The 24230-nt window shown below is 37.5% G+C and overlaps 1 protein-coding gene across 2 annotated transcripts in view; it reads right to left on the bottom strand.

The window, feature by feature from the left end:
- YTHDC2 (YTH domain containing 2) overlaps positions 1-24230 on the bottom strand; it is a 123407-nt gene that overhangs the window by 78112 nt on the left and 21065 nt on the right. For both annotated transcript variants that reach the window (XM_035013931.1, XM_035013932.1), the window contains exons 9-20: positions 22344-22492; positions 20846-20981; positions 16575-16701; positions 16304-16369; positions 9389-9567; positions 9038-9134; positions 8870-8957; positions 8703-8783; positions 6624-6706; positions 3030-3135; positions 1772-1891; positions 986-1258 (exon numbers count right to left, since the gene is read on the bottom strand). In XM_035013931.1, coding sequence (XP_034869822.1) covers positions 986-1258; positions 1772-1891; positions 3030-3135; positions 6624-6706; positions 8703-8783; positions 8870-8957; positions 9038-9134; positions 9389-9567; positions 16304-16369; positions 16575-16701; positions 20846-20981; positions 22344-22492 — 1505 coding nt within the window. The remainder of the gene's footprint in view (positions 1-985; positions 1259-1771; positions 1892-3029; positions 3136-6623; positions 6707-8702; positions 8784-8869; positions 8958-9037; positions 9135-9388; positions 9568-16303; positions 16370-16574; positions 16702-20845; positions 20982-22343; positions 22493-24230) is intronic.

Here is a 24230-nt window from a genome sequence, read left to right as displayed (position 1 = left end):
CCTGGAAAAGAGTAGTTTCTGTATAAACAAAATGAAATTTTTAAAAAATGTACAGTCACAGCCTACATTCGAGAGAATTTAAGGATAAATGTCTACCTTTTCAGGAAATAACATCTTCTCCACATTATCTGAAATTCTACATTACATATTTCGTTCCCTCAGAATCCCATTTTCCTTATCTTTTCTTTCCCATTTATCACATTCCTCAATTTCTCACTACTGTTATCTTGAAAAGTCTTAAGTGATATTTGGATTTTACTTTATAAAATTAAGTTCTTAGCACAGTGTCTTGAGCACACAAGAAAAAGATGTACTCTAAAAAAATAAATAAATAGGGGCGCCTTGGGTGGCTCAGTCATTAAGTGTCTGTCTTTGGCTCAGGTCATGATCTCAGGGTCCTGGGATCAAGCCCCACATCGGGCTCCCTGCTCGGTGGAAAGCCTGCTTCTCCCTCTCCCACTCCCCCTGCTTGTGTTCCCTCTCTCGCTGTGTCTCTCTCTGTCAAATAAATAAATAAAATCTTTAAAAAAATAATAAAATAATTTTAAAAATTAAAAATTAAAAAATCAATAAATAGATACTAAATTCAAGATAATTTTCTTCCAAGGTTTGTTCTACATACTTTGAATAATATACATTGCTTCTTAACTGAAATTTTACAGCACTCCCTGCCCAAGATATGATTAAAAGATAAGGAACTTGGGTATCAGAAAATGAACACAAGTAAATAAACATCAATATATGTATACACATATTCCTACACGGAGAAAACTGAGAAAATGGAAGAAAAAAAAGGAGAGACAAACAGTGATCATTCCAACATATTAACAGTAGGAAGGTATTTTTCTAAGCTGGTAATAAAATGTGACTTTATAATGAGACAAAATTCATGGGATCATATCTTTTTTAATTGTGACACTTGCCCCAGACACATGTTTAAAAGCAGCAACAAGTTCAGAAACAAAATGGCAAGAATAATCGGTACCTGGAACGCTCTGAGAAGGGCCATGTGGTCACTGCAAGTTCCCGCAGTGAAGCGTTTCCTACAAAGCATGGCCGCCCGTCTTTGAGAGGCCTGGGCCGGCAGGACAAAGGGGTCTCGAGAGGCTAGCGTGCAGGCAATTGTGAGGATGGGGTCCAGACACTTTAAGACGACAGCGCACAGGACCATTTTACCAAGATGTGGCTCCACGGGCAGGTCAGCCAAGTGATAGCCCAGCTCAGTGAGATCCTCCCATGCATCCATTGCATCTATTGTCTAAATAAAAGAACACAAAACAGAACTTGACACTACCAAAAAACTATGTTTAATCAAATCACATACCTAAAAATCATCAAGAAATGAAAATGTAAATTTTCTCTTGCCACATCTTATAAAAAACATATTTTGCAGGGCGCCTAAGTGGCTCAGTCGTTAAGCGTCTGCCTTCGGCTCAGGTCATGGTCCCAGGGCCCTGGGATGGAGCCCCACGTCGGGCTCCCTGCTCAGCAGGAAGCCTGCTTCTCCCTCTCCCACTTTCCCTGCTTGTGTTCCCTCTCTCGCGGTCTCCCTCTGTCAAATAAGTAAATCTTAAAAAAAAAAAAAACACATATTTTGCTTTATATAAAAAAGAACTATATCTACTGTTTTACTATAATTGCTATGAGAGTATTATTCAAAGTACAAGATTATTTAAGATAATATTTTTAAGTACAAAATTAGTTAAGATGTATCCTCACTGTGTTTAAATTTCAAGTAAAATGGGTAAAATAAAACTATGAAGACACCTACCTTAAGCATTTGTACAGCATTTCTTACAATTAGAGCTGGTGGTGGTTCTGGAGCTTTCATTAGGAAATCAGCAATAGGACAATTCACTGGGGCTAACAGCTTAGTATGTAAACAAAGTTCCTATAAATAAGAACAGCAAATAATTTTGAAATGTTGAAATTTATGTTGATTTTGACTTTCAAAGAAATCATGGGAGGGGAGCCTGGGTGGCTCAGTCGGTTCAACATCTGCCTTCAGCTCAGGTCATGATTCTGGGGTCCTGGGATCCAGCCTCACATTGGGCTCCCTGCTCAGTGGGGAGTCTGCTTCTCCCTCTCCCTTTGCCCCTCCCCCTGCTCATGCCCTCTCTCTCAAATGAAGAAATAAAATCTTTAAAAGTTTGGAAGCTCATGGAACACTTCATCTAAAACTAATGATGTAATGTATGGGGATTAACATAAGAATAAAAAATAAATAAATAAATAAATCAATCAATCAAAAACAAAAAAAAAGTTTGGAAGCTAGCATCTGGCTCAGCACACCAGAGAATCAAGTTAATGTATTTCCAGTAGTTTTCCCTCAAAACTACAATGTCTGGCTATTCCATGAAGTCAGAAAACCTAAAGCAAAACAATTAATAAAGGCCAGGAAATCTCAGTGGACTCAGTTCCAAACTACCAAGATTAATCTCAACCTCTTAAACTGAGATTTCGGTATTATCTTCTGGACCTTAAATAATTTCTTTTCTAATCCTCAATGAGAATGTGAAAGATGAACACTATGTGGTTGTCAGATTTCTAAAATGTTGCATTAAAAAAATATATATATCTATAAACTGTACCATAATTTAAATGCACTCAAGTAATTCTTTAAAATTTTAGAGGTTTATGGATCAAATTTTCTTGTCTAGAAAAAAAAATTAGATACATAACCACCTCCCATCATATACATTTTATAATTTTGTTTTAGGAATTGATCATTTAGGGGTGCCTGGGTGGCTCAGTCAGTTAAGCAGCTGCCTTCAGCTCGGGTCATGATCCCAGGGTCCTGGGATCGAGCCCCACGTCGGGCTCCCTGCTCAGCGGGGAGCCTGCTTCTCCCTCTCCCTGTCTGCTGCTCTGCCTACTTGTGCTCTCTCTCTATCTCTCTGTCAAATAAATAAATAAAATCTTTTAAAAAAGGAATTGATCATTTAAAAGTCCTACTGGTATTAAGTTGAAATGGTCCCTCTCCTCCCTCACTCATAAAAATAGCCTTTTAGAGTTTAGTAAGTTTCTACCTGTAATGGCATTCTCAAAAGTTCTGGAGTCTGAAATTCCAACATATTCTGGAATCGGAGTCTACTGAACAGCCGGAAACAAATTCCAGGTCTGCATCTCCCTGCCCTTAAAAGTGAAATAAAAAATTAAGATTCAGACAAGGAATAAAGACTAGACCAAGGCAACTCTAAAAGCAGTGCACTTTAGGAGACAGAGCAATGGACCGGTGTCAGGACATCTGAGTGTGATTCCCTCCTGTGATGTTTCTCCCCTCTGAATCTTTCCAGAAGGCACTTCATTCATCTGGGACTCATTCATAAAAACTCATGAATGACACCTACCTGACACACCTACTAGGGTAACAACAAAAACAAATTTGTAAGTGACATATGTATGAAAGTGAGAAAAAATACATGGGGATTTACATTGCATCAGCTTTACTCAACTGACACAAGCACCGTGCTCAGGCCCACTGCTCAGAGCTGTGCAAAGTAAGCATCACACAACTCCAAGGGAGTGGCGTTTCCTGTCACCAGAGAGACTTGTATCATTTTCTGGGAGGTAGGAGAAAAATATCTTGAAGAAAAGCTGCCTCTCGTCATTTCCCCCAGAGTCACCATATCAGCTAAAGAATGGCCAGGCTGAATATGCTAAGTGATGGAGATCCAGAAATATCTTACCCTCACAAAGCTACAACACACTGTGATACAAGTTACAAAATGAGATGCTAGACCACTGCTTCCTTCATCAGTACTGTCCTCACCATCAACCCATGCGCTTTCCCTCCTATCCAGCCTCCTCTGAGACATTTCCATCCTTCGCCAGTCCTTAAATGTTGATGTTCCTGTGAGGTTGGACCTCAGCCCTCTGCTCTCCTATTCCATCCTCTCTCCCAAGGGGATCGTAATTATCCTCCTAACTTCAATTTCCATCCACTGAGATCACTTCATCCTAACCCTACACCTATACTTCAGAAGCCTCTTAGCTCCACTTGGATTTTCCAGCCAACCCAAACTCAACACAACCAAAAGCTAATTCTTCTCAGCAACATAACCACTGTTCTCATTTTCCCTGACAATGGCACCACCATCCACAAAAGTTTCTAAGACAGACACCTGTATGACATCCTTGATTCCACACTATTCCTTACCCCTGGACATACGATCACCAATACTGCTCTCCTTAATATCTTCTACCGCCGCTATCACAATCCAGACTATTGTCATCTCTCCCTTACTGTAAATGCAAGTATTAATGAAAGCCTCCTACCGGGTCCTCCTGCCATCAGTTTTGTCTCTACCAATTCATTCTTCAAAGAGGTGAAACAATACTAAAATCATGCCATCCTTTAGTTCATTAAGAAGAAAAAGAGAGAGGGGCGCCTGGGTGGCTCAGTCGTTAAGCGTCTGCCTTCGGCTCAGGTCATGGTCTCAGGGTCCTGGGATCGAGCCCCGCATCGGGCTCCCTGCTCCGCGGGAAGCCTGCTTCTCCCTCTCCCACTCCCCCTGCTCGTGTTCCCTCTCTTGCTGTGTCTCTATCAAATAAATAAATAAAATATTTTTTAAAAAGAAGAAAAAGAGAGCGGAAACTCAAATGATCCTTTAGGACATGTCCACAACTTACCTCTTTCTGCTCATTTTTCACTATTCTCTAAACTAAACTCCATCCAAACAACTGTGTTGCTCACTCTTGCCTGTAGGCCTTTGTGTATGCCTTGCCTCTGCTAGAAAAGCCTTTCCACAACAGCTCTTTATTCGTATTTATCTCAGATTCTACCTTAACTCCTCTAAAAGCATTATCCAGTCATAGCACAAATCACATGGCATTAAAATTGCTTACTTTACTGGATTCCAAGATGGACTGCACCATTCCCCCCACCTCAAACTTTACTCATCAGACTACAGTTTATTCATCATCGCATCCCTAACACTTGCACAGTGATGGCTGTCAAAAAATATGTTGAAAAAGATGACAAGGAAAATTCCTACAATTTCTGATTTTCCTCCTAGATAATATACGATTAACTGCCTATAAATCTAGCTAGTGTATCAAGCCACACCCTGTCATAAGAAAACAACAGGCACGGTAACAGCAACAAGCCCTCAAGAATGTTCTATGACAGGGCGCCTGGGTGGCTCAGTTGGTTAAGCGACTGCCTTCGGCTCAGGTCATGATCCTGGAGTCCCGGGATCGAGTCCCACATCGGGCTCCCTGCTCAGCAGGGAGTCTGCTTCTCCCTCTGACCCTCCTCCCTCTCATGCTCTCTCTATCTCATTCTCTCTCTCAAATAAATAAATAAAATCTTTAAAAAAAAAAAAAAAGAATGTTCTATGACATTATAAAGTACAGAAATAATGCATCCACCATCTTCAGCATATGAGGCACTGCTTTAGAGTCAATACTTGATGTTTCCCTGTTAGTTAAAATGCAAGAAAAATTAGTCAAATAATTACTGAAAAATAGGCTACTTTTTCATCTTCCCTTTTTTAAAAAAGGTAATGCAAGCACATTCTAAAATAAATAACCAAACTACAAAAAAGTAAAATGAAAATTAAATCTCCTTCCTTCAAAGAGCCCCACAAATCCTCCTTCTCAGAGTCAACAATTGTTTTTTAATGTTTCTCTCAAATCTGACAATGCATTTCTGCCCTAAATATATACATACAAACATATATATATATAAAACATATATATTTAGCACTATGTATATATTTAGCATTATATATATTTATTTAGCACTAACATATATATATATATACTTAGCACAAATACTATAGATGCATGTTCTACACCTTACTTTTTTCAATTAATAATATATTCTGAGAACTCATTCCATAACAATACATATATCCACATCTTTCCCTGTAACAGTTATCTAGTATACCACTGTATGGCTATAGCATAATTTATTTAACTACAGTACTTCCAGAGTTTTCACTATTACAAACAGTGCTGCGGAAAACATTCTTCAATACATGTCTGCACACATGCTCAGGTACACTCAGGATAAATGATGAGAAATGGAATCCACCAGCAAAGGGCAGATTTGGATAAACAGTTTCAAACTGTCCTCTGAAGAAGTCACAGCAATTTACACTCATCAGTAAACTATGAAAGCTTACTGGCCCACGCTTTTGCCAACTCTGCTGTAAGTACTGTTAAACATTTTCATCAATGCCATTCTGGTGATAAGCAAAAAAATTTCCTCATTAATTTGCACTTATTCTGGCATATATGAGGTGGTGTATGTGAGCTTAATGCGTTGGTCTTTATGAACTGATTTTAAAGAGTTTTTTGCATAATACAGAAATTAGCCCTTTATCCTGTATTGCAAATGTTTAAAATATTTTCCTTTTAATTTTGTTTTTTAACTTTCTTACATCTTCTGAGGACAGATTATACTAGTCAAAAATTTTTAACATAACCTGAATTCAACTTTTAAAGAAAGTATTAAAATGGCTTGCTTTGCAAAAACAATATAAGAATTAAGACTAACATGAAAATTTTAACATTTTATATAGAAAGCGGAATATACATTAAATATGTACTACATATCAAAATGTTTCCATTTTACAGGCAACTGAGTGAATAAATGTATATTAAATATACATTACCTGCCTTTTCGTTGTATGGCACTAGCTTTGGAAATCCACACCATTTTTAACATTGTAACAAAATTCAGTGCATCAAAGGATTTCTGTAATATTTAAGTTATCTTCATATTAAAACTTTTATAAAAGGTGCTTAGAAAGAAATAGCAAGAAATATTATGAATATATTTTAACATGCCAAGTTTAATTCAAGGCCCTTCTTGATTAGATAATTAGGATGGGGCACAGATTCAAAAAAAAAAAAAAATCCAGATCTCTGGTTACAAACATTCTAAGGAAAAAGAATGAAAAATAAACTCAGAAGAGCTGTAAGAACTTCCTCATTCCATGCCTTGCTTACTTATTTGTTTCTCTCTGCTACAGTTGGATAATAGCAGGCAGTACTCATAGATATCACAACTGAGGAAAAACTATCTACTCTCTTGAGGTCATTTCCTATCAGATTTCTATCACCACGAGGAATAGGAGTGATCAGAGAAGGACAGTTTCTAAAATATGTGCCAGGGAACTGATCTGGAGGAATGAGAATAACAATAATCGCTGAACCAATCTTATCCCCAAAGTGAAGAATTTTTAATCCTTTCCATTTTACCCCCTACTGAGCTAGTAAGGCAGTTAGCCTATCCAGAATGTTACAAGAGAGAAAGTAAAAAAGAACCATTATTACCCTTATATTCCCTAAACAATCTAAAGCCAAAATTTACTGTAGAGAACGATTTTAAAAGAAGGCATTCCTAACTAGAATATATACTTAATCATTCAGTGACTTACACTTTCCCTTTCATAAAACAGTTATATAGAGCAAATACAAATGTGTTCTCATAATAGTTTAATTATGGGATTTTTAGAAAAGATGATACGTAGTTTTTAATAAGATGTCACATTTTTTTGTATGTAAAATAACTTCTGACACTACCATCATGTTCTAAACTGGGGTTTACCTGATAAATGGCACCCACAGAAATTAATTTCTAAAATATTCAAAATCCACTTCATCAGCTTTACATAATTTCAGGGCAATAAAATCTGAATTTTCACTGACTCACCCAGACTTTTAGTGATAATCCTATCATTATCCTCTTATAAAAGGTATATATTCATCATTATCCTCTTACAAAAAATAAAATGTATCCCTTCTTTATAGTATACAACTATACTGAAATGTCTACATTTTATAAAATTTTATTTTCTACAAGATATTCCTAAAAATTGCACTGAAAACATTATGAAGCAATTAACAAATGTTTCCCACATTAAAGCACGATCATTTCTATCCACCAGAACAGACATCATTTGCTTTCCACAACAGAGATAGTATCTTTCCTTGAAAAGCAACCACCTCTATCACCTTCCATTCTTTCAGTGAAAGGATCCGCCAAAGTGAAGGGTATTGAGAACTGCTGAGCATTCCAATGCTAAAAGAAAATAAATGCTGTCTTTTCTTTTTATCAGGCTTGGCGTAAATATTTTAGCCTTTGTGGAACGTCCCTGTTGCAACTATGCCAGTTGCAGTGTGAAAGCAACCACAGACAATAGGTAAAAGAGTGAACAGGACAGTGTTCCGGTGAAATTTATTTTTATAAAAGCAGGCACTGGGCCCATGCGGCTGCTAACTGGCATTTGCTGAACTCCGGTTCTGACTCCAGCTCACACTGGCTCAGGATGGTTCTCTTGAACGAAGTATCTTTTGAATACCTACTATACATGTGGAGCCCTATAGATTAACACTGAACAAGAGGGACATGGTGCATGCCCACATGCAGAAGGAAAGAAGGAAAGCATACAAAATATGTAATCCAATTCTCACACTGTGACAAATTTTCAGTGTAACTAGCCAACCCTTTACTTTCTTCCTAGTATTTAATCAGCAGGAGCTAGTTTTTTTGTATAATCTGTTACAATTACTAGATCCTACATTCTGAACTGCTTAAGGTAAAATATTTACTTTAGAGAAATCAACGATTACTATGTTAAATTCATGCAGAACCAGAAATCTTCCCATTAAAGTGAATTATAAAAGCATTTATTGGAAAGTAACTTAACCTTCTTCATTTAAACAAAATACAACTTATCCATACATACCTCTTTCACCTTACCAGAATCAATAACAAAGACAACATCGTTGACTGTGATGCTGGTTTCAGCAATATTGGTGGAAAGGATCTGCAAGGGGATGTTACCTTACGGTTAATAGGAACACAGGACCAATGACTAATGAAATGGACAAAAGAAAATTTTATGAAGCTTACTATTTTTCGAACACCGGCAGGTGGGTTTTTTAATACTTTCTTTTGATCAGATGTTTGCATATTTGAATGAAGCATAAAGACTTGGTATCTGTTGACAGTAGAAAGGAAAAATACACTATGGTACCTATCTGTTACTTAAAGCAACAAATATAAAGCTTTAGCTTTTACCTATGTGTGTTGTCAGCAAACCGCTTGTCATCAAACAGGATGCGATCCCTCAGTCCAACAATTTCATCATATCCAGGTAGGAAAATTAATATTGCACCTTGGAGAAGAAGGATTTTTTTTTTAAATATTAAATCTCTGGTTTTACAAACTAGAACCAATCAACAGGCCCAGCTATAATGAGCTATATCACGAGTTTTCAAATACTGATAAACTGTAACACTTATGACACTTAAGAGATTATTTATGCAATATTGCCACTGGAATTCTGTAGAAATCTGTACGTGCAAAATATTAATGTTGAAATCAAAGTATACACTGGTGTTCCAGTTATTTTAGACAGTACTTATTTACCAGCATCACAACCATGGCAGATATTGTATAGAAGGTGCATGATCAAATCCAAGTCTACTTTTTCATCATCAAAACTGTGATGATAAGCTTTCAGGAGCTCTCTGTCTTCTGCACTGAGGTCACTTCCATTTGTGTGAACCAGAGAACTTTCATCTAGATTTCCAAATTCCAGTGAAGCACTTAAAAAAAAGAAAAAAAAAATGACCAACTCAATTTTCATCTAAAAGAGTACTCCTTTAAGGCCAATGATTCCCAGGATGTCCTTCTTCAAATTTTGAATATACCCTAAGGAGGTAAGTGATACTTAATGTTCTAGCTACAATTCATGTTTTGGCTTACATTACATTATCCAAAGTAAAATCTGTCAATAAGTACTTCTTGAAAACACAATCTGAAGATATTTCTCTAAAGAAAATATACAAATGGCCAATAAACACACTGAAAACATGTTCAACATCATTACTCATCAGAGAAATGAAAATCAAAACCACAATGAGATACAACTTCATACCCATTAGGATGACTATAATCAAAAGAGAGAGGATAGTAAGTGTTAAAGAGGGTGTGGAGAAATTGTAACCATCGTCAATACGTTGTTAGTGAGAACATAAAATGGTAAAGCCACTTTGAAAAACAATGTGGCAGCAGTTCCTCAAAATGTTAAACACAATATTACCTGATGCCCCAGCAACTCCACTCTTGGGTATATAAACAAGAGAAATGAAAATATATGTCCACATAAACTGGTGTACACAAATGTTCATACCAGTATTATTCATAACTGCCAGAAAGTAGAAACCACCCAAATGTTCATCAATTGAAGAATATTAAACAAACTGTGATCTACCCATAGAATAGAGTATTACTCAGTCAGAAAAAGGATGTTACAACATGAATGGATGAACCTTGAAAACATTATACGAAGTGACAGAAGCCAATCACAAAAAGACCATGTACTGTATCATTGCACTTAGATTAAGTGTATGGAATAGACAAATCTATAGAAACAGAAAGTAGACTAGTTGCCTAGGGCTGGAAGAGTTGGGGAAGATGAGGAGTGCTTGCTAATGATTACAGGATTTTCTGGGGGGTGGTAATGAAAATGTTCTCAAAATTGATTGTCATAATAACTGCATAACATGGGGCACCTGGGTGGCTCAGTCGGTTAAGCCTCCCACTCTTGGTTTTGGCTCAGGTCACGATCTCAAGGTCGTTGAGATCAATCCCTGTGTCAGGCTCTGCACTCAGTGCAGAGTCTGCTCAAGATTCTCTCTCTCCCTCTCCTTCTGTCCCTCCCCCTGCTTGCCCTCTAAATAAATAAATATATAAATAAATAAATAAAATCTTTTTAAAAAACTGCATAACATGGCAGACATACTAAAAGCCACTGAATTGTACACTTAAATGGGTGAATTACATGGTTGTGAACCTTACCTCAATAAAACTTAAAACACACAAACCTTTGATCATTTCTATTTTTTTTTCTTTTCATTTAAATTCAATTAATTAACATATAGCATATTACTGGTTTCAGGGGTACAGGTCTATGATTCATCAGTCTTCTATAATATCCAGTGCTCATTACATTACATGCCTCATTTGTATTTTTTTTTTAAAGATTTTATTTATTTGAGAGAGAGAATGAGATAGAGAGAGCATGAGAGGGGGGAGGGTCAGAGGGAGAAGCAGACTCCCTGCTGAGCAGGGAGCCTGATGCAGGACTCGATCCTGGGACTCCAGGTGCCCTCATTTGTAGTTTCTTAATAGATTGTTTCTAATTATTCACTCTTATAAACAAAACTCTGAAGCAAAGTCCACATTTAAAACAAAACAAAACAATTCTGCAGGTACCAACTTAACATGACTGCTATTTGGTTACTCCATACTAAAAGCAGATTGATTTGGGACGCCTGGATGGCTCAGTTGGTTAAAAGCAGATTGATTTGCTATTTTCTAAAAGCCCAAAATCAGCATAAATTACTGAAATAATAGCTTGCTTCTTCATCCCATATGTAAAAATATAACCTTCTGCCATCCCTAGTAACCATCAATAAGATTTCTAGGAAGTTCAATTCAGCCCAATTTCTCCTAAAGAGCTTAGCAGAAAAGTAACTAAGCCTGCTTTTAGTAGGGAAAATATTAAAATTATAACTGCATTATTTTAAATTTTAAGATTAATTTTAAAACATTCCAATTTTTTTGCTTTCTTACTTCTTAACAGGTAAATGAAGAGGGTATTGGGCGCCTGGGTGGCTCAGTTGGTTAAGCGACTGCCTTCGGCTCAGGTCATGATCCTGGAGTCCCAGGATCGAGTCCCGCATCGGGCTCCCTGCTCAGCAGGGACTCTGCTTCTCCCTCTGACCCTCCCCCCTCTCATGCTCTCTCTATCTCATTCTCTCTCTCAAATAAATAAATAAAATCTTTTAAAAAAATAAAATAAAATAAAATAAAATAAATAATAAATGAAGAGGGTATTATGGCCTTTGTTTAAAGCTCTAACTTTAGGGGTGCCTGGGTGGCGCAGCTGGTTAAGTGTCTGCCTTCGAGGCTCAGGTCATGATCCCATGGTCCTGGGATCAAGCCCCACACTGGGCTCCTTGCTCAGCAGGACGCCTGCTTCTCCTTCCCCTTCTGCCCCCCACAACTCATGTTCTTGCTCCCTCTGCTCTCTCTCAAAAAAATCTTTAAAAAAAAATAAAGCTCTAACCTTATATATCAATTATCAGTAATCTGGCAAACATCATAAATTTAATTTTAAATATTTGAAATTTGTAATTGATAACGTCATGATCTGTAGAATAAAAAGAAAGCCCAGTTAGGTAGGATAATTAGAATACTATCCAGATAACCACTAGTTGGTAATCTGCAGTGTCTACTGAGCTATTTCCAGCACCCTAAGAATGTCTGGAACATTCAAAGCATTAGCACTAAAAGGACGGCAAGTTCTGGGTGAGATTATTGAAATGACAACAAAACCTGCCATACCATAATTAGTATTTGGGTCTGCTAAGAACTTTGTGACTCTAACCTTCATTATCATTTAATGAAATTAAAATGACAAGACTAATCTCATACTTCAAACATTCACTTCATCTGAGACTGTATCTATAGAATAAAATACAAAAACCCAACTCAAATAAAACATTTTTATGTTCTTCTATAAAAGATACTTTAATACATTTTAACCTCAGATTCATTTTTTTCTTTTTTCTTATAGGTTGAAAACAAATGCTATCAATGTATTATAAAACATGTTTTCTTTAGATATCTTTTCCTTTAAAATTATCTTTTTCTTTTCTTTAGATAGCTAATCTAAAATCTACATAATCTATCTAACTATCTAACCTAACTTTAGCTAAAACCTTTAATTACCTAAATGAAGGATTTGCTTCATAGGATTTTCAAAGCACTGTCTGATTCTTTTCTTTAAAATCAAAGTAATACAGGGGTACCTGGGTGGCTCAGTCAGTTAAGCATCTGCCTTCAGCTCAGGTCATGATCCCAGGGTCCTGGGATCGAACCCCACATCGGGCTCCCTGCTCGGCAGGAAGCCTGCTTCTCCCTCTCCCACTACCCCCCTCTTGTGTTCCCTCTCTCGCTGTGTCTCTCTCTGTCAAATAAATAAAAATCTTTAAATAAATAAATAAATCAAAGTAATACATATATGTAGTGTTAATAAACAAACGATTTTGTAGAATTTACAACAAAAAACCCTCTTTGTACACAGACACGTTGTCTAGGACCTTTTTCAATTCTTTTAGCCATTTCTTTTGGTATTTGCGGCCATATTTCCAAGCAACATGCACCTTTCGCTATTTACTGATTTAACAACTTCATCATTATCTGTGAATCTCTCATGAAAACTTAGGTCACCACCTCCGCTCCCGTCCACTTTCCACCCACATAGGTCCTTACAATTTTCATTACATCTTCATTCGGCCTTTACTATCACTACACAAACATTACTTACCACTGAGCCAGAGCCCAACAGCAAACTATGATTACACCTCCTTTCTTCTGTTCTTCTTTTGGGTTTTCCTCAAGTAATTAATGTCTAATTTTTATTTGCTTAGTTTTCTGTGTACTTACCACTAATTCTTCCCAAAGTCTCTAACAAGATTCCTAAAGCCTTTTTTTTTTAAAGCTTTTATTTATTTGACAGAGAGCCAGCAAGAGAGGGAACACAAGCAGGGGAGTGGGAGAGGGAGAAGCAGGCTTCCCTCAGAGCAGGGAGCCTGATGAGGGGCTCGATCCCAGGACCCTAGGATTATGACCTGAGCTGAAGGCAGCCGCTTAACGACTGAGCCACCCAGGTGCCCCTAAAGCCTTTTTACTACGGTCAGGAACATCAGGTGATCTCCCCTCCTTCCCTCCTCTTCCGCCACCACCCCCACCCCCGCTCCTGCTCAGGAGCTCTCCTAGGAGACTCAGCCTAGTGGCTAGCGGGCAGCTCTCACAGTAACACTGCTCCTCACCGGCACAATGAGCATTTCTTTCACTACCTCCTGTGCTTGGTCGCTATGTTTTCCTGTTTTATTTTACTTCTTCATTTTTGTGGAGCACATTCTCTAAACCTTCCTGGTAAAGGATATATAGGAAATAAATTGTCTTATCTTTTTTCCACAATTTTCCATCTCTTGTCCTTTTTTCCTGCTTTGTGAGCCAATTTTCTCAACTTTATCTTGACACCCTTCTGAATTTTTTTCTATCATCTCTTTAATTTGTAAGAGTTTTCTCTTATTTATTCAGTCTCTCAACAAATATTCACTGAACATCTACTATATCTGGGCTCTGTCCCTGAACAAAAGAGACAAGGAGCTTACTAAAGTCATGAATACAGTAAGTACATAATTTATCAGAGGGTGGCCAGAAATTGCACTATTAACTATTTACCCCAAAGATACAAATAGAGTGATCCAAAGGGGCACCTGCACCCCAATGGTCAGAGCAGCAATGTCCATGACAGCCAAACTGTAGAAAGAGCTGCGATGTCCTTCAACAGATGAATGGATAAAGAAGATGCAGTTCATATATGCAATGGAATATTACTCAGTCATCAAAGAGAATGAAATCTTGCCATTTGCATCAACATGGATGGAACTGAAGGATATTATGCTAAGCAAAATAAGTCAATCAGAAAAAGACAATTATATGATCTCACTCATGTGGAATTTAAAAAAACAAAACAGAGGATCATAGGGGAAGAGAGGAAAAAATAAAACAAGACATAATCAGAGAGGCAGACAAACCATAAGAGACTCTTAATCATAGGAAACAAACTGAGGGTTACTAAAGGGGAGAAGTGGGAGGATGGAGCAACTGGGTGATGGGCAGTAAGGAGGGCACAGAATATAATAAGCACTGGGTATTATATACGACTGATGAATCACCAAACTCTACCTCTGAAACTAATAAAACATTATATGTTAATTAATTGAATTTAAATTTTTTTAAAAAGCTAAAAAAGAAAAATGAGTAAGTTCTGAAAAAAATTTAAAAAACAGAAAAAAAGACTGATGAATCACTGAACTCTACCTCCGAAACTAATACACTATATGTTAATTAACTGAATTTAAATTTTAAAAAAGAAAAAAAGTGTATCAGAGGGTGGCAGGTCTTACAGACAAAAGAAAAAGTAGAACAGGTTAAGAAGGATGAATAGCACAAGGAGGTAGACTACAACAACAGGATAAATTTAGGTAGCCCTCATGAAGATAAAATCTGAATAAAGATTTGTGTTCTGTTCCTGTTTTATAACACATTGTTTCTGTCTTATGAATATTTTCTATTAGTTTTCGAAGTTTTCTTCTGGTCACTGATGCTTAGTCCATCCAAGTTCCAGGGTTTTTTGTGGCTATTGTTGTTTGCTTGTGGGTGCTTTTCCCCCTCAAAGATGCCTGGTGATCAATCCTTAGTTTGTTCATCTTCAAAGAGAAGGCACAAAAAACCTCCATGTGCACATCTGGCTTAAATATGGTAATTTCACTGAAGGAATACCAAACTTTCCATATTTCTAATTCTTTTCCACAGGCTTGGTCTATTTTCCCAGGAAAGAATTCTCACATTTTCTGCTGAAGAACATAAGCTTCAAACAGGAAACAGTGACAGGGACAGCAGCAGAATGGGCTGAATGATATCTCAACCTTCAGTCTGTCAGGAGACTTTTCTATTTGATACCTCACTCCCACTCTCCCATTGCGCCTGGGAGCCCCAAGTCCAAAGCTTCCGTGGCTTAATTTTTTAATAAACTTCCCACTACCTGCCGAGGTGGGGAAGGGAGATCTCATCTAATGGCAGGGGAGGTGGGAATCGGGAATTCTAAATGTTCCTCATAGAGAATTTCAATCAAGTCTGGGTGGGTTTTTGGGGGGGTTTTTTTTGGTTTTGGTCCTCTCTTTCACTGTCATTCAGATGTAGTTAAATGCCCCTCTAAGAAGCTAAAATGAGTTTGTTTCTCACTGGCACTTCCCTCTGCAGGCACTGAGCTTTCAGTTTTCTCAGCTCTGCTAAGTCAATTACCCCAAAATTTACTTGTATCTTCCATCAGTTGCTATGTCCTCTTTCAATCTCTCTGACTTTGTTAGCTTGCACACTTTATATTCCTTCCTTACCATTTCAATGAGGTTTTGGGAAAATGCAAAGATAAATTACCTGTGGTGTATCTACCATGTTTAACTGAAAATCCCCCTTCTGTTTTTCAAAATGAAATAGAGTATTATAGCACACTGGATCTTATTGATACCCTACCAAAAACAAAAAACAAAATCAGACAAAAAAGTTCCTTAGAATTCAAAAAAAAGAAAAAAGAAAATCTCTGCATAAGAGACTATAGCCTACCTTGTCATAGTCCATGATTTACATGGACTTCTTTGAAAAAAGAAGTGAGGGTTAATTAAACACAGTATAAAGTTTTACCTGTAAGATTCTAGAAGATCCACAATTTCAGTCTGTCCAAAGTGTTTAGCCCAATCTAAAGCCATCCTGCCAAAATTCAAAGAGATCAGATTTAGACAGAGAAATAATGTTCTCAAAATTATAAAACTAGTCAAATTATTCATTCACCCATTAGAGATGGACCAGCAATTATTACACAATAGCTTTTAATATAAAGACAAACATCAGAAATCAAAAACAGTATATGTAGCTATACAAAGATATACAAAGAATGGATGCAGTTTAAAATTACCAGCCATTTGATGCTTTACTATGAACGTTGGCTCCCATACTAATTAACTGCTCTACTTGACTTGAAAAACCTCGTCCTGCAGCAACCATCAGAGCTGTTGCACTGGTTTCACTATGCCTGTAATCAACTAAAGCAAGGAAAAGATAAATACAGGTTATATTTCCAAATTGTTCTAATCATTTTAATTTCTTTTTAACTTAAATGAGAGAATTGTCTGTCAGGAGAATTAACCTGGGACTTGCTCCTTCATCCAGCCACATGATAACAGTATTACATAACCCTTAACTCAGATCTGTTATAAATATGCTCTTAATATAAACAGGATGGAAGAGGGTCTATCATTTGGAAGGTAGGAGAACGAGAGATAGTTGTTCAGCTGTCTTAAGCTCACCACGATAATTAAAACAGAAGAGGAAAGCTAGTAACTTGCAGAACCCTTAAATAAACTTCCTAAGCCTAGATACTGTCTTGATCACCAAATGACAAGATATAATTAAAGAATTTAAAAGTTAAGGCTCATCAGTAACTAGAAAAGAATGCTTAAAAGTGCAAAGTTCAAGACCACCTGTTTTTGTTCTTTTGCTTTGCTTTGATTCCCCCATCATTCCAGACTGTTACTTTGAGATGCTTAATGGAAATAACACTGGCAGAAAGTTTACTTCCCATAAAAGCCCTCCATGAGAAAAATAATTAAAGTTCTAGTGAATTTAATTTCCTTCCTAGAATATATTTCTCAAGAAATGCAATATATTATTAACTGCTTAGCACCAACTGGCTTAAATTACAAAATTGGTGATTTCAAAAAGAAATTATCACTGAAAAAAAAAAAAACTCTGCAGTAAAATTTAAGATAATTACAAATAGGAAATTTTAATTTTCCATAGATACCCAATTATCCTCATTGTTTAATAATACTCTAAAACTTGGTAACCATTATTAATATAAGTCAATGGTTCTTAAAGTGGGGAGGACTTACAAGAGAATTACCTCAGGCTTATTTCTGAAAGCACAGATAGCCACGACTGACTCCAAGATTCAGAGTCAGTAGGTCTGGGATGGCCAGACACATGTATTTTTAAAAAGGTCTAAAAGATTATGATCTGTACTCACTGTATGAGAATTACTGCTTCAACTGAATATTCATTTGATAGCCTTGGAGAAAAGAACCAAAATGTGTATATTTTGAGCAGCAGGGTATGACTAAGTGTGGGTGTTTTAAAATATCCAACAATTCTTTAGTACTCCTCCCTTCAAGAGGTGGAGCCTAAATTCCCTTCTTGAGTATGAACTAGACTAAGTGACTAACTCTAAAAGGTACCTACGGCTTCCTGCTTGCTTTTTCTCCTTCTCTTTTGCCTCACTCACTCAGAAAGAAGCCAGCTGCCACATCCTGGGACAAGTAAGACAGCCAGCCCTATGAAAGTCTAAATGGCAAGAACTGAGGCCTTCTGCCAAAAGAGGAGACAACCTGAGGCCTCTTACCAATAGCCACATGAGTGAGCGTCTTGGAAGCAGATCCTCCAGCTCTCAGTGAACCTTCAGATGACCAAAGCCCCAGACAACAGCTTCACTACTACTTTATCAGTCACTAGAAGCCAGAACCACTCACAGATTCTTGAGTCTCAGAAACAATGTGAGATAATAAATGTTTTAGGTTGCTAAGGTTGGGAATCATTCGTCATGCAGCAATAGATGACTAGGACAGTAAGCATGACAAAGAATGCCTGTCTCACTAATTACTAGCTGCTTCCACTGGATTCCATGGAGAAATTGATGGCATTAAAAAGAAACCTATGGGGGCGCCTGGGTGGCTCAGTCGTTAAGCGTCTGCCTTCAGCTCAGGTCATGATCCCAGGGTCCTGGGATCGAGTCCCACATCGGGCTCCCTGCTCAGCAGGGAGTCTGCTTCTCCCTCTCCCACTCCCCCTGCTTGCGTTCCCTCTCTCGCTGTGTCTCTCTCTGTCAAATAAATAAAATCTTAAAAAAAAAAAAAAAAGAAACCTACGAAGCAGAAGGTTTCCTGGATTACATGAAGTATTTTCAACTCTGGTGCCAATTAAGGGTTGAGATTTTAGAAGGGAAATAAAAAGATGCGAAGTCAATAACTGTTCAAAGAGCTATTAACATTTTTGTTTACTTCAGATAGCTTAAGACATTAGAATACCGCACTCTAGAAAATATCTAGTGAAACTTTTATAAAGATGAGGGACGCAGGGGCACCTGTGTGGCTCAGTCAGTAGAGCATGTGACTCCTGATCTCAGGGTTGTGAGTTCGAGCCCCACGCTGGGTATAGAAATTACTTAAAAATAAAATCTTTAAAAGAAAAAAAAAGATGAGGAACCTGGATCCATAGGATGATGACATCGAAGTATACACTAAAGAAATATCTAGGAAGAAGGTCAAGAATAATATATTAATGCTTCATAAATATTTTAAAGCAACATGCTTCAGAGTTCAAATTTTCCTAACTTTCAGTTAAGATTGCTAAGCTTTATTCTGTGGGAGGAAAAAAAAAAAGACTGCCAGAAAACTGGAGATGAACAAATGTCCACATTTCCAAATACAAAAAGTTACTTTTCGAAATAGATAGTTTTTTAATAACCAATAAGCTGAAAAAAATAGAGCAAGAGAAACCAAAATACATTGGGGCGCCTGGGTGGCTCAGTCGGTTAAGCGTCTGCTTCGGCTCAGGTCATGATCCCAGGGTCCTGGGATCGAGTCCCACATGGGGCTCCCTGCTCAGTGGGGAGTCTGCTTCTCCCCCACCGCCCCTCCCTGCCCCCACTCATGCGCTCTCTCTCAAATTAAATAAATAAAATCTTTTCTAAAAAAATGACTTACTTTATGTTTTGTTGCCTCAGCAACTAGGTGAAAATTCAGTTTCAAAACGTCTGGGATGGCCAGGCACATGAATTTTTAAAGAAGTCTACAACTGATTACGATCATTTAGGAAAAGGCAAGTCAGGAAGGAAGTGAGAAGGGAACCAAAAGTTGTTTGGGGCGTACCTAGTTTTAGTCTCCTAATAGACACCCAAGGGGAGATATCAAGTGATCAGGTGTACTCAAGTCAGGGGGGAGGTCAGGACTGAAACAGTAAAATTAAGAGTCATTTTAAATAAATATTTAAAACGATGACTAGATGAGATCCACATTAGAAGTAAAGTGTAAACAGAAGCAACACCAAAGGATTGAGGCCTGGGCCATTCCATATTTAAGAAGTCAGGGATTGGGCTCCCTGTCTGTTTCTCCCTCTGACCCTCCCCCCTCTCATGTGCTCTCTCTCATTCTCTCTCTCTCAAGTAAATAAATCTTTAAAAAAAAAAAAAAGAAGTCAGGGAAAAGGGGAAAATTTGCTGAAGAAACCAAGAAGTTCCAGCGAGGGACACGAGAAAGAAGAAAATAAAGCAAGCATGGAATCTGAGAGGTTAACTGAAGAAAGTGTTTCAAGAAAGGAATAATCAATAATTATAACAATAATAATAATGCTGAGAAGTTTAAGTGAGGGGATAAATTACTTGACATCTAAATCCTTTTCAGTACTGACCTTCTATGGTTTTTCATTCTGTCTTTTGCCTAGAAGCCTTCAGGGCTCTGAAACTGACCTCTGGTTACCAGTATCCACTATAATCAACTAATAAAATCAGGATAGGTCATTAGTGAAAACACATCACATGACATAAAGCATATCCATGTGAATCAGTACTTGAGCTCATATAACTAAAGGTATGCTGAAATCGTCCATTTACTAAATACAAAATCTAGAGCAAAGTTATTAACCTTGCTCTTCCTTCCTTTTTTGAAAACACAAATTTCTTTAAAAATCCAAGATATTCCCTTGGGAGGGAAGGGAGTATATTTATATGCACAATACATATACATAAATACACTTTTGCACATAACTGTCATATATTCACAGACCCCGTATAACCTTTCTGGAGACAACTAGATTAAGAATCACAAGATTTAGGGGCACCTGACTGACTCAGTCGGTAGAGCATGGGACTCGATCTCGGGGTCATGAGTTCAAGCCCCACGTTGGGCGAAGAACTTACTTAAAAAAAAAAAAAAAAAGAATCCCTGATTTAACACAGTATTTATTTGTTCTACTGCGCTGATAAGATCCTGATTTGTCCATGTGAAATAAGTACTCCAAAAGAACAAATTACCGGTAATGAACAAAAATGTAGTACATACACTTTGAATTAAACTACACTTCCACCAGAAATAACCATAAGAGTAATAAAAATATGTTTTAAGAAATTACACGTACCACTAACATTTTCAGTTAAAATAAGGTGAAAGACCTGAGCAAAGGCATCAACATCTTTATGTAGCCATATGTCAGAGAGACAAGCATCCATTTCCTTTATTAACCATGGTTCAAGGCAATTCACATCTTTTTCTGTCTTTAAAAAAAAAAAAAAAAAAGGAAAGATTATAAATTACCCAACAGCTTAACCTTTATATGCAAAGAATGTGAGATGACCACAATGGCCACAAGGACTACTAACCATATATTACATCGTCGGCTTTGACATAAAAGTTTCTCATCTCAACACAAACATTCCACTTATACTACAGCATCTTGTTCTTACATTTATCTCTTCTCTGCGAATGAGTTTGTAAACAAAGGAGGATGACTCAGTCAAAATATTAACTAAATGTGCTTCTGGCAGAACACTGCGAAATACACTGAATCCCAGTGGTTCTCCCTCCCAGCTGCACACCAGAGGGACCACCCCCTGTGTTTTTCAACACTGATGCCAGGTTCGACCCCAGAGCAAGTTCGTTAGAACCTCTGCTGATGGAGGCCAGATTCTATAGGGCTTTAAAAGTTCCTGAGGTGATGATCATGCACAGCCAGGCTTAAGAAACACTAATTTAATGGTCAAAATGCTGTTCACTGAACCAAAAGGATGTTCCCCATACTACCTAACAACTTCTAAACATTCTTCAAAAGCATTTTTAGAAACATGTATAGTTCATTTGGATGCATTAGAACTTAAAACATATCTGCTTAGGTGACTGCATATGTACCTTCTCATGCTCAAAACAGTTAAAAATTTTCTAAGAAGTATACAAGCCCAGCAATATTTTGCATCACACTAATCACCAATGCCTTTTAAAGAATTCTAAACCAGAATGAAAGACCAGAAGACGCCTAGGAAACCAGCTAGTTCCAGTTTTCAAACAGATTCCATGAAACCCAAGGTAGCAGAGGCCCCACTGAGGGATAGGGGTGGACACTGAGGATGAGCACGCTGGGCTTCTATGAAATATTTCATTTGTAAAAGATTCTGTAGCAAAATAGAAAAAAGAAAAGGAGCAGAGAAGAGACTGAGGTCTACAGTGTGTAAGTGATTTTATAAAGTCACACAGCTGGCTGGTGGATTATGTGCTCTAATATCAACAGTCTTTTCTCAATTTTCTCTTAACTGAACTTATCTTACATTGTTTAGCTCACAGGTTCTTAAACTTTTGAGATGATAAAATATCAGACTGATAATGTATATGTATAATATCTATAACTATTTTCTTCCAAAAATTTATTGAAATAATTTAAACTGAGAATAAAATAATAAAAGACGCTGCATTATTTGCCAAAAAAAAGTACATTAGAAAGTTGTTCTGAAAAAATAGGTTGTAGCCTAAGATAAACTAAGAGAATTACACTGTAATAATGCAGTAACAATTATAATCTCATAAGATGTTCTTTAAACTGTACGATTTTCACTCAAAATATCAGTGTGAAACCAACAAGGTCTTACCAACTGGCTGAAGACAGCATCACCACCGTCATCCAATAAATCATACTCTTCAGTCACATTGGGAACAGTTCTCTGCCTCTGAGACTCAGACTTGAAAGTATTCTCTTGAGCGGAATACCATTCTGTAAGGGTGGTTTGCTGTTTCTCTTCTAAATTAGTAACAAAAGAAAGAATAAGCAGATAAATGCTTTATTTGGGGGAATTTATTCCTTTGTTTAAAAAAATTAAGTGAACTTGGGGGCGCCTGGGTGGCTCAGTCGATAGGCGTCTGCCTTCAGCTCAGGTCATGATCCCAGGATCCTGGGATCAAGCCCTGCATCAGGCTCCCTGCTCACTGGAGAGTCTGCTTCTCCTGCTCTCTCTGTGTGTCAAATAAAGAAATAAAATCTTTAAAAAAAAAAAAAAAATTAAGTGAGTTTGAAAATACTTAAAAGTTGGCCTAATTTTGAAGTTACTTTTTCAAAATACATTAACAAGAAACATTTAGTAAAATGTGTTATGCTGAACCTTAAGGACATATGAAACTGCTTAAAAACATCATCTAGTTCGTGTTATTAGTGAGAAGTTTACTTCTAAGTAACTCCAAATTCAAAGAACAGTATTTTAGCCCTACACTAAATATTGCTCAAGTCACTGAATAATATTCATTCAGCACTGTGTAGAAAACCATTTACTGAACTTCTACCACCATGCCAGTTGCTTGAGATAAAAATTATACACCATTTTCACCTTCAAAAGTTTAAAGATATAGTTTGATGATCTGCATACTAGTGCTCCGGCACTGCACTGTGAAATAGGCACCGTTAGTTGCTTTTCTTCAGGTGGATAATCCAAAGAACTTAAGATACTGGTCCAAGGTCATACAGACTAAACAAAGAAATCAAAGCTTGAAGCCAAATCTTTATCATGAATAATGTAGTTAAAAGTCAGCAAAAAAGAGGGCGCCTGGGTGGCTCAGTTGGTTAAGCGACTGCCTTCGGCTCAGGTCATGATCCTGGAGTCACAGGGTCGAGTCCCGCATCGGGCTCCCTGCTCGGCAGGGAGTCTGCTTCTCCCTCTGACCCTAACCCCTCTCATGTGCTCTCTCTCATTCTCTCTCTCATATAAATAAATAAAATCTTAAAAAAAAAAAAAAGTCAGCAAAAAAGAATCTCACCCTAACTCAAAAGGTGAGAGAGAGTGTAAGTCATGATAAGAGACGTATTAATGGGCAAATAATGCTAAATTCTAAGTACAGATGCAACTCATAACAAAATCAAGATTTGAGGGGTGCCTGGGTGGCTCGGTTGGTTAAGCACCCAACTCCTGATTTGGGCTCAGGTCATGATCTCAGGGTCGCGAGATCGAGCCCCGCATCAGGCTCCGTGATGAACGTGGAGACTGCTTGGGATTCTCTCTCTCCCTCTCCTTCTACCACTCTGCACCCCCTACCCCTGCACTCAGGCTCACTCTCTCTAAAAAAAAAAAAAAAAGTCAAGATTTAAAGACTTGACATTTGTATCAAAGATGAGCTTGTTATCACTCACATGCTACTCTTTTCAATCCTTCCGCCCACTCCCCACTCCCGTCCCATGAGCTCTCCTGTGGCATACCTCACTCTTACCATACGTGGCCTATCACATATGCAGCAGCACATACTCTTCTGCCTCCTTACAACACTGGTTGCATCTCTGGATACGGACACACTCCTCCTCAACCCTGGCATCCACTTTCAATTCCTCTCTACAGATTATAATTTATGGGCATAAACCACAATGTAAAAAGTACACTTGGGACAGAATTCTAATATAATATTATACAATTATATACAAAGGAAAAAACTTTCAAGTGTCCTTGTACCTCCACAGTATAATACTCTAAAAACCCAGTATCAATAGTACTTTATTA

Source organism: Mirounga leonina, unplaced genomic scaffold, assembly GCF_011800145.1.
Source record: "Mirounga leonina isolate KUSES-001 unplaced genomic scaffold, KU_Mleo_1.0 Mir_168, whole genome shotgun sequence".
Taxonomy (NCBI): Eukaryota; Metazoa; Chordata; class Mammalia; order Carnivora; family Phocidae; genus Mirounga; species Mirounga leonina.
The sequence above is the reverse complement of the archived record's forward strand: the minus strand, read 5'-3'. Positions and strand labels throughout refer to the sequence as shown.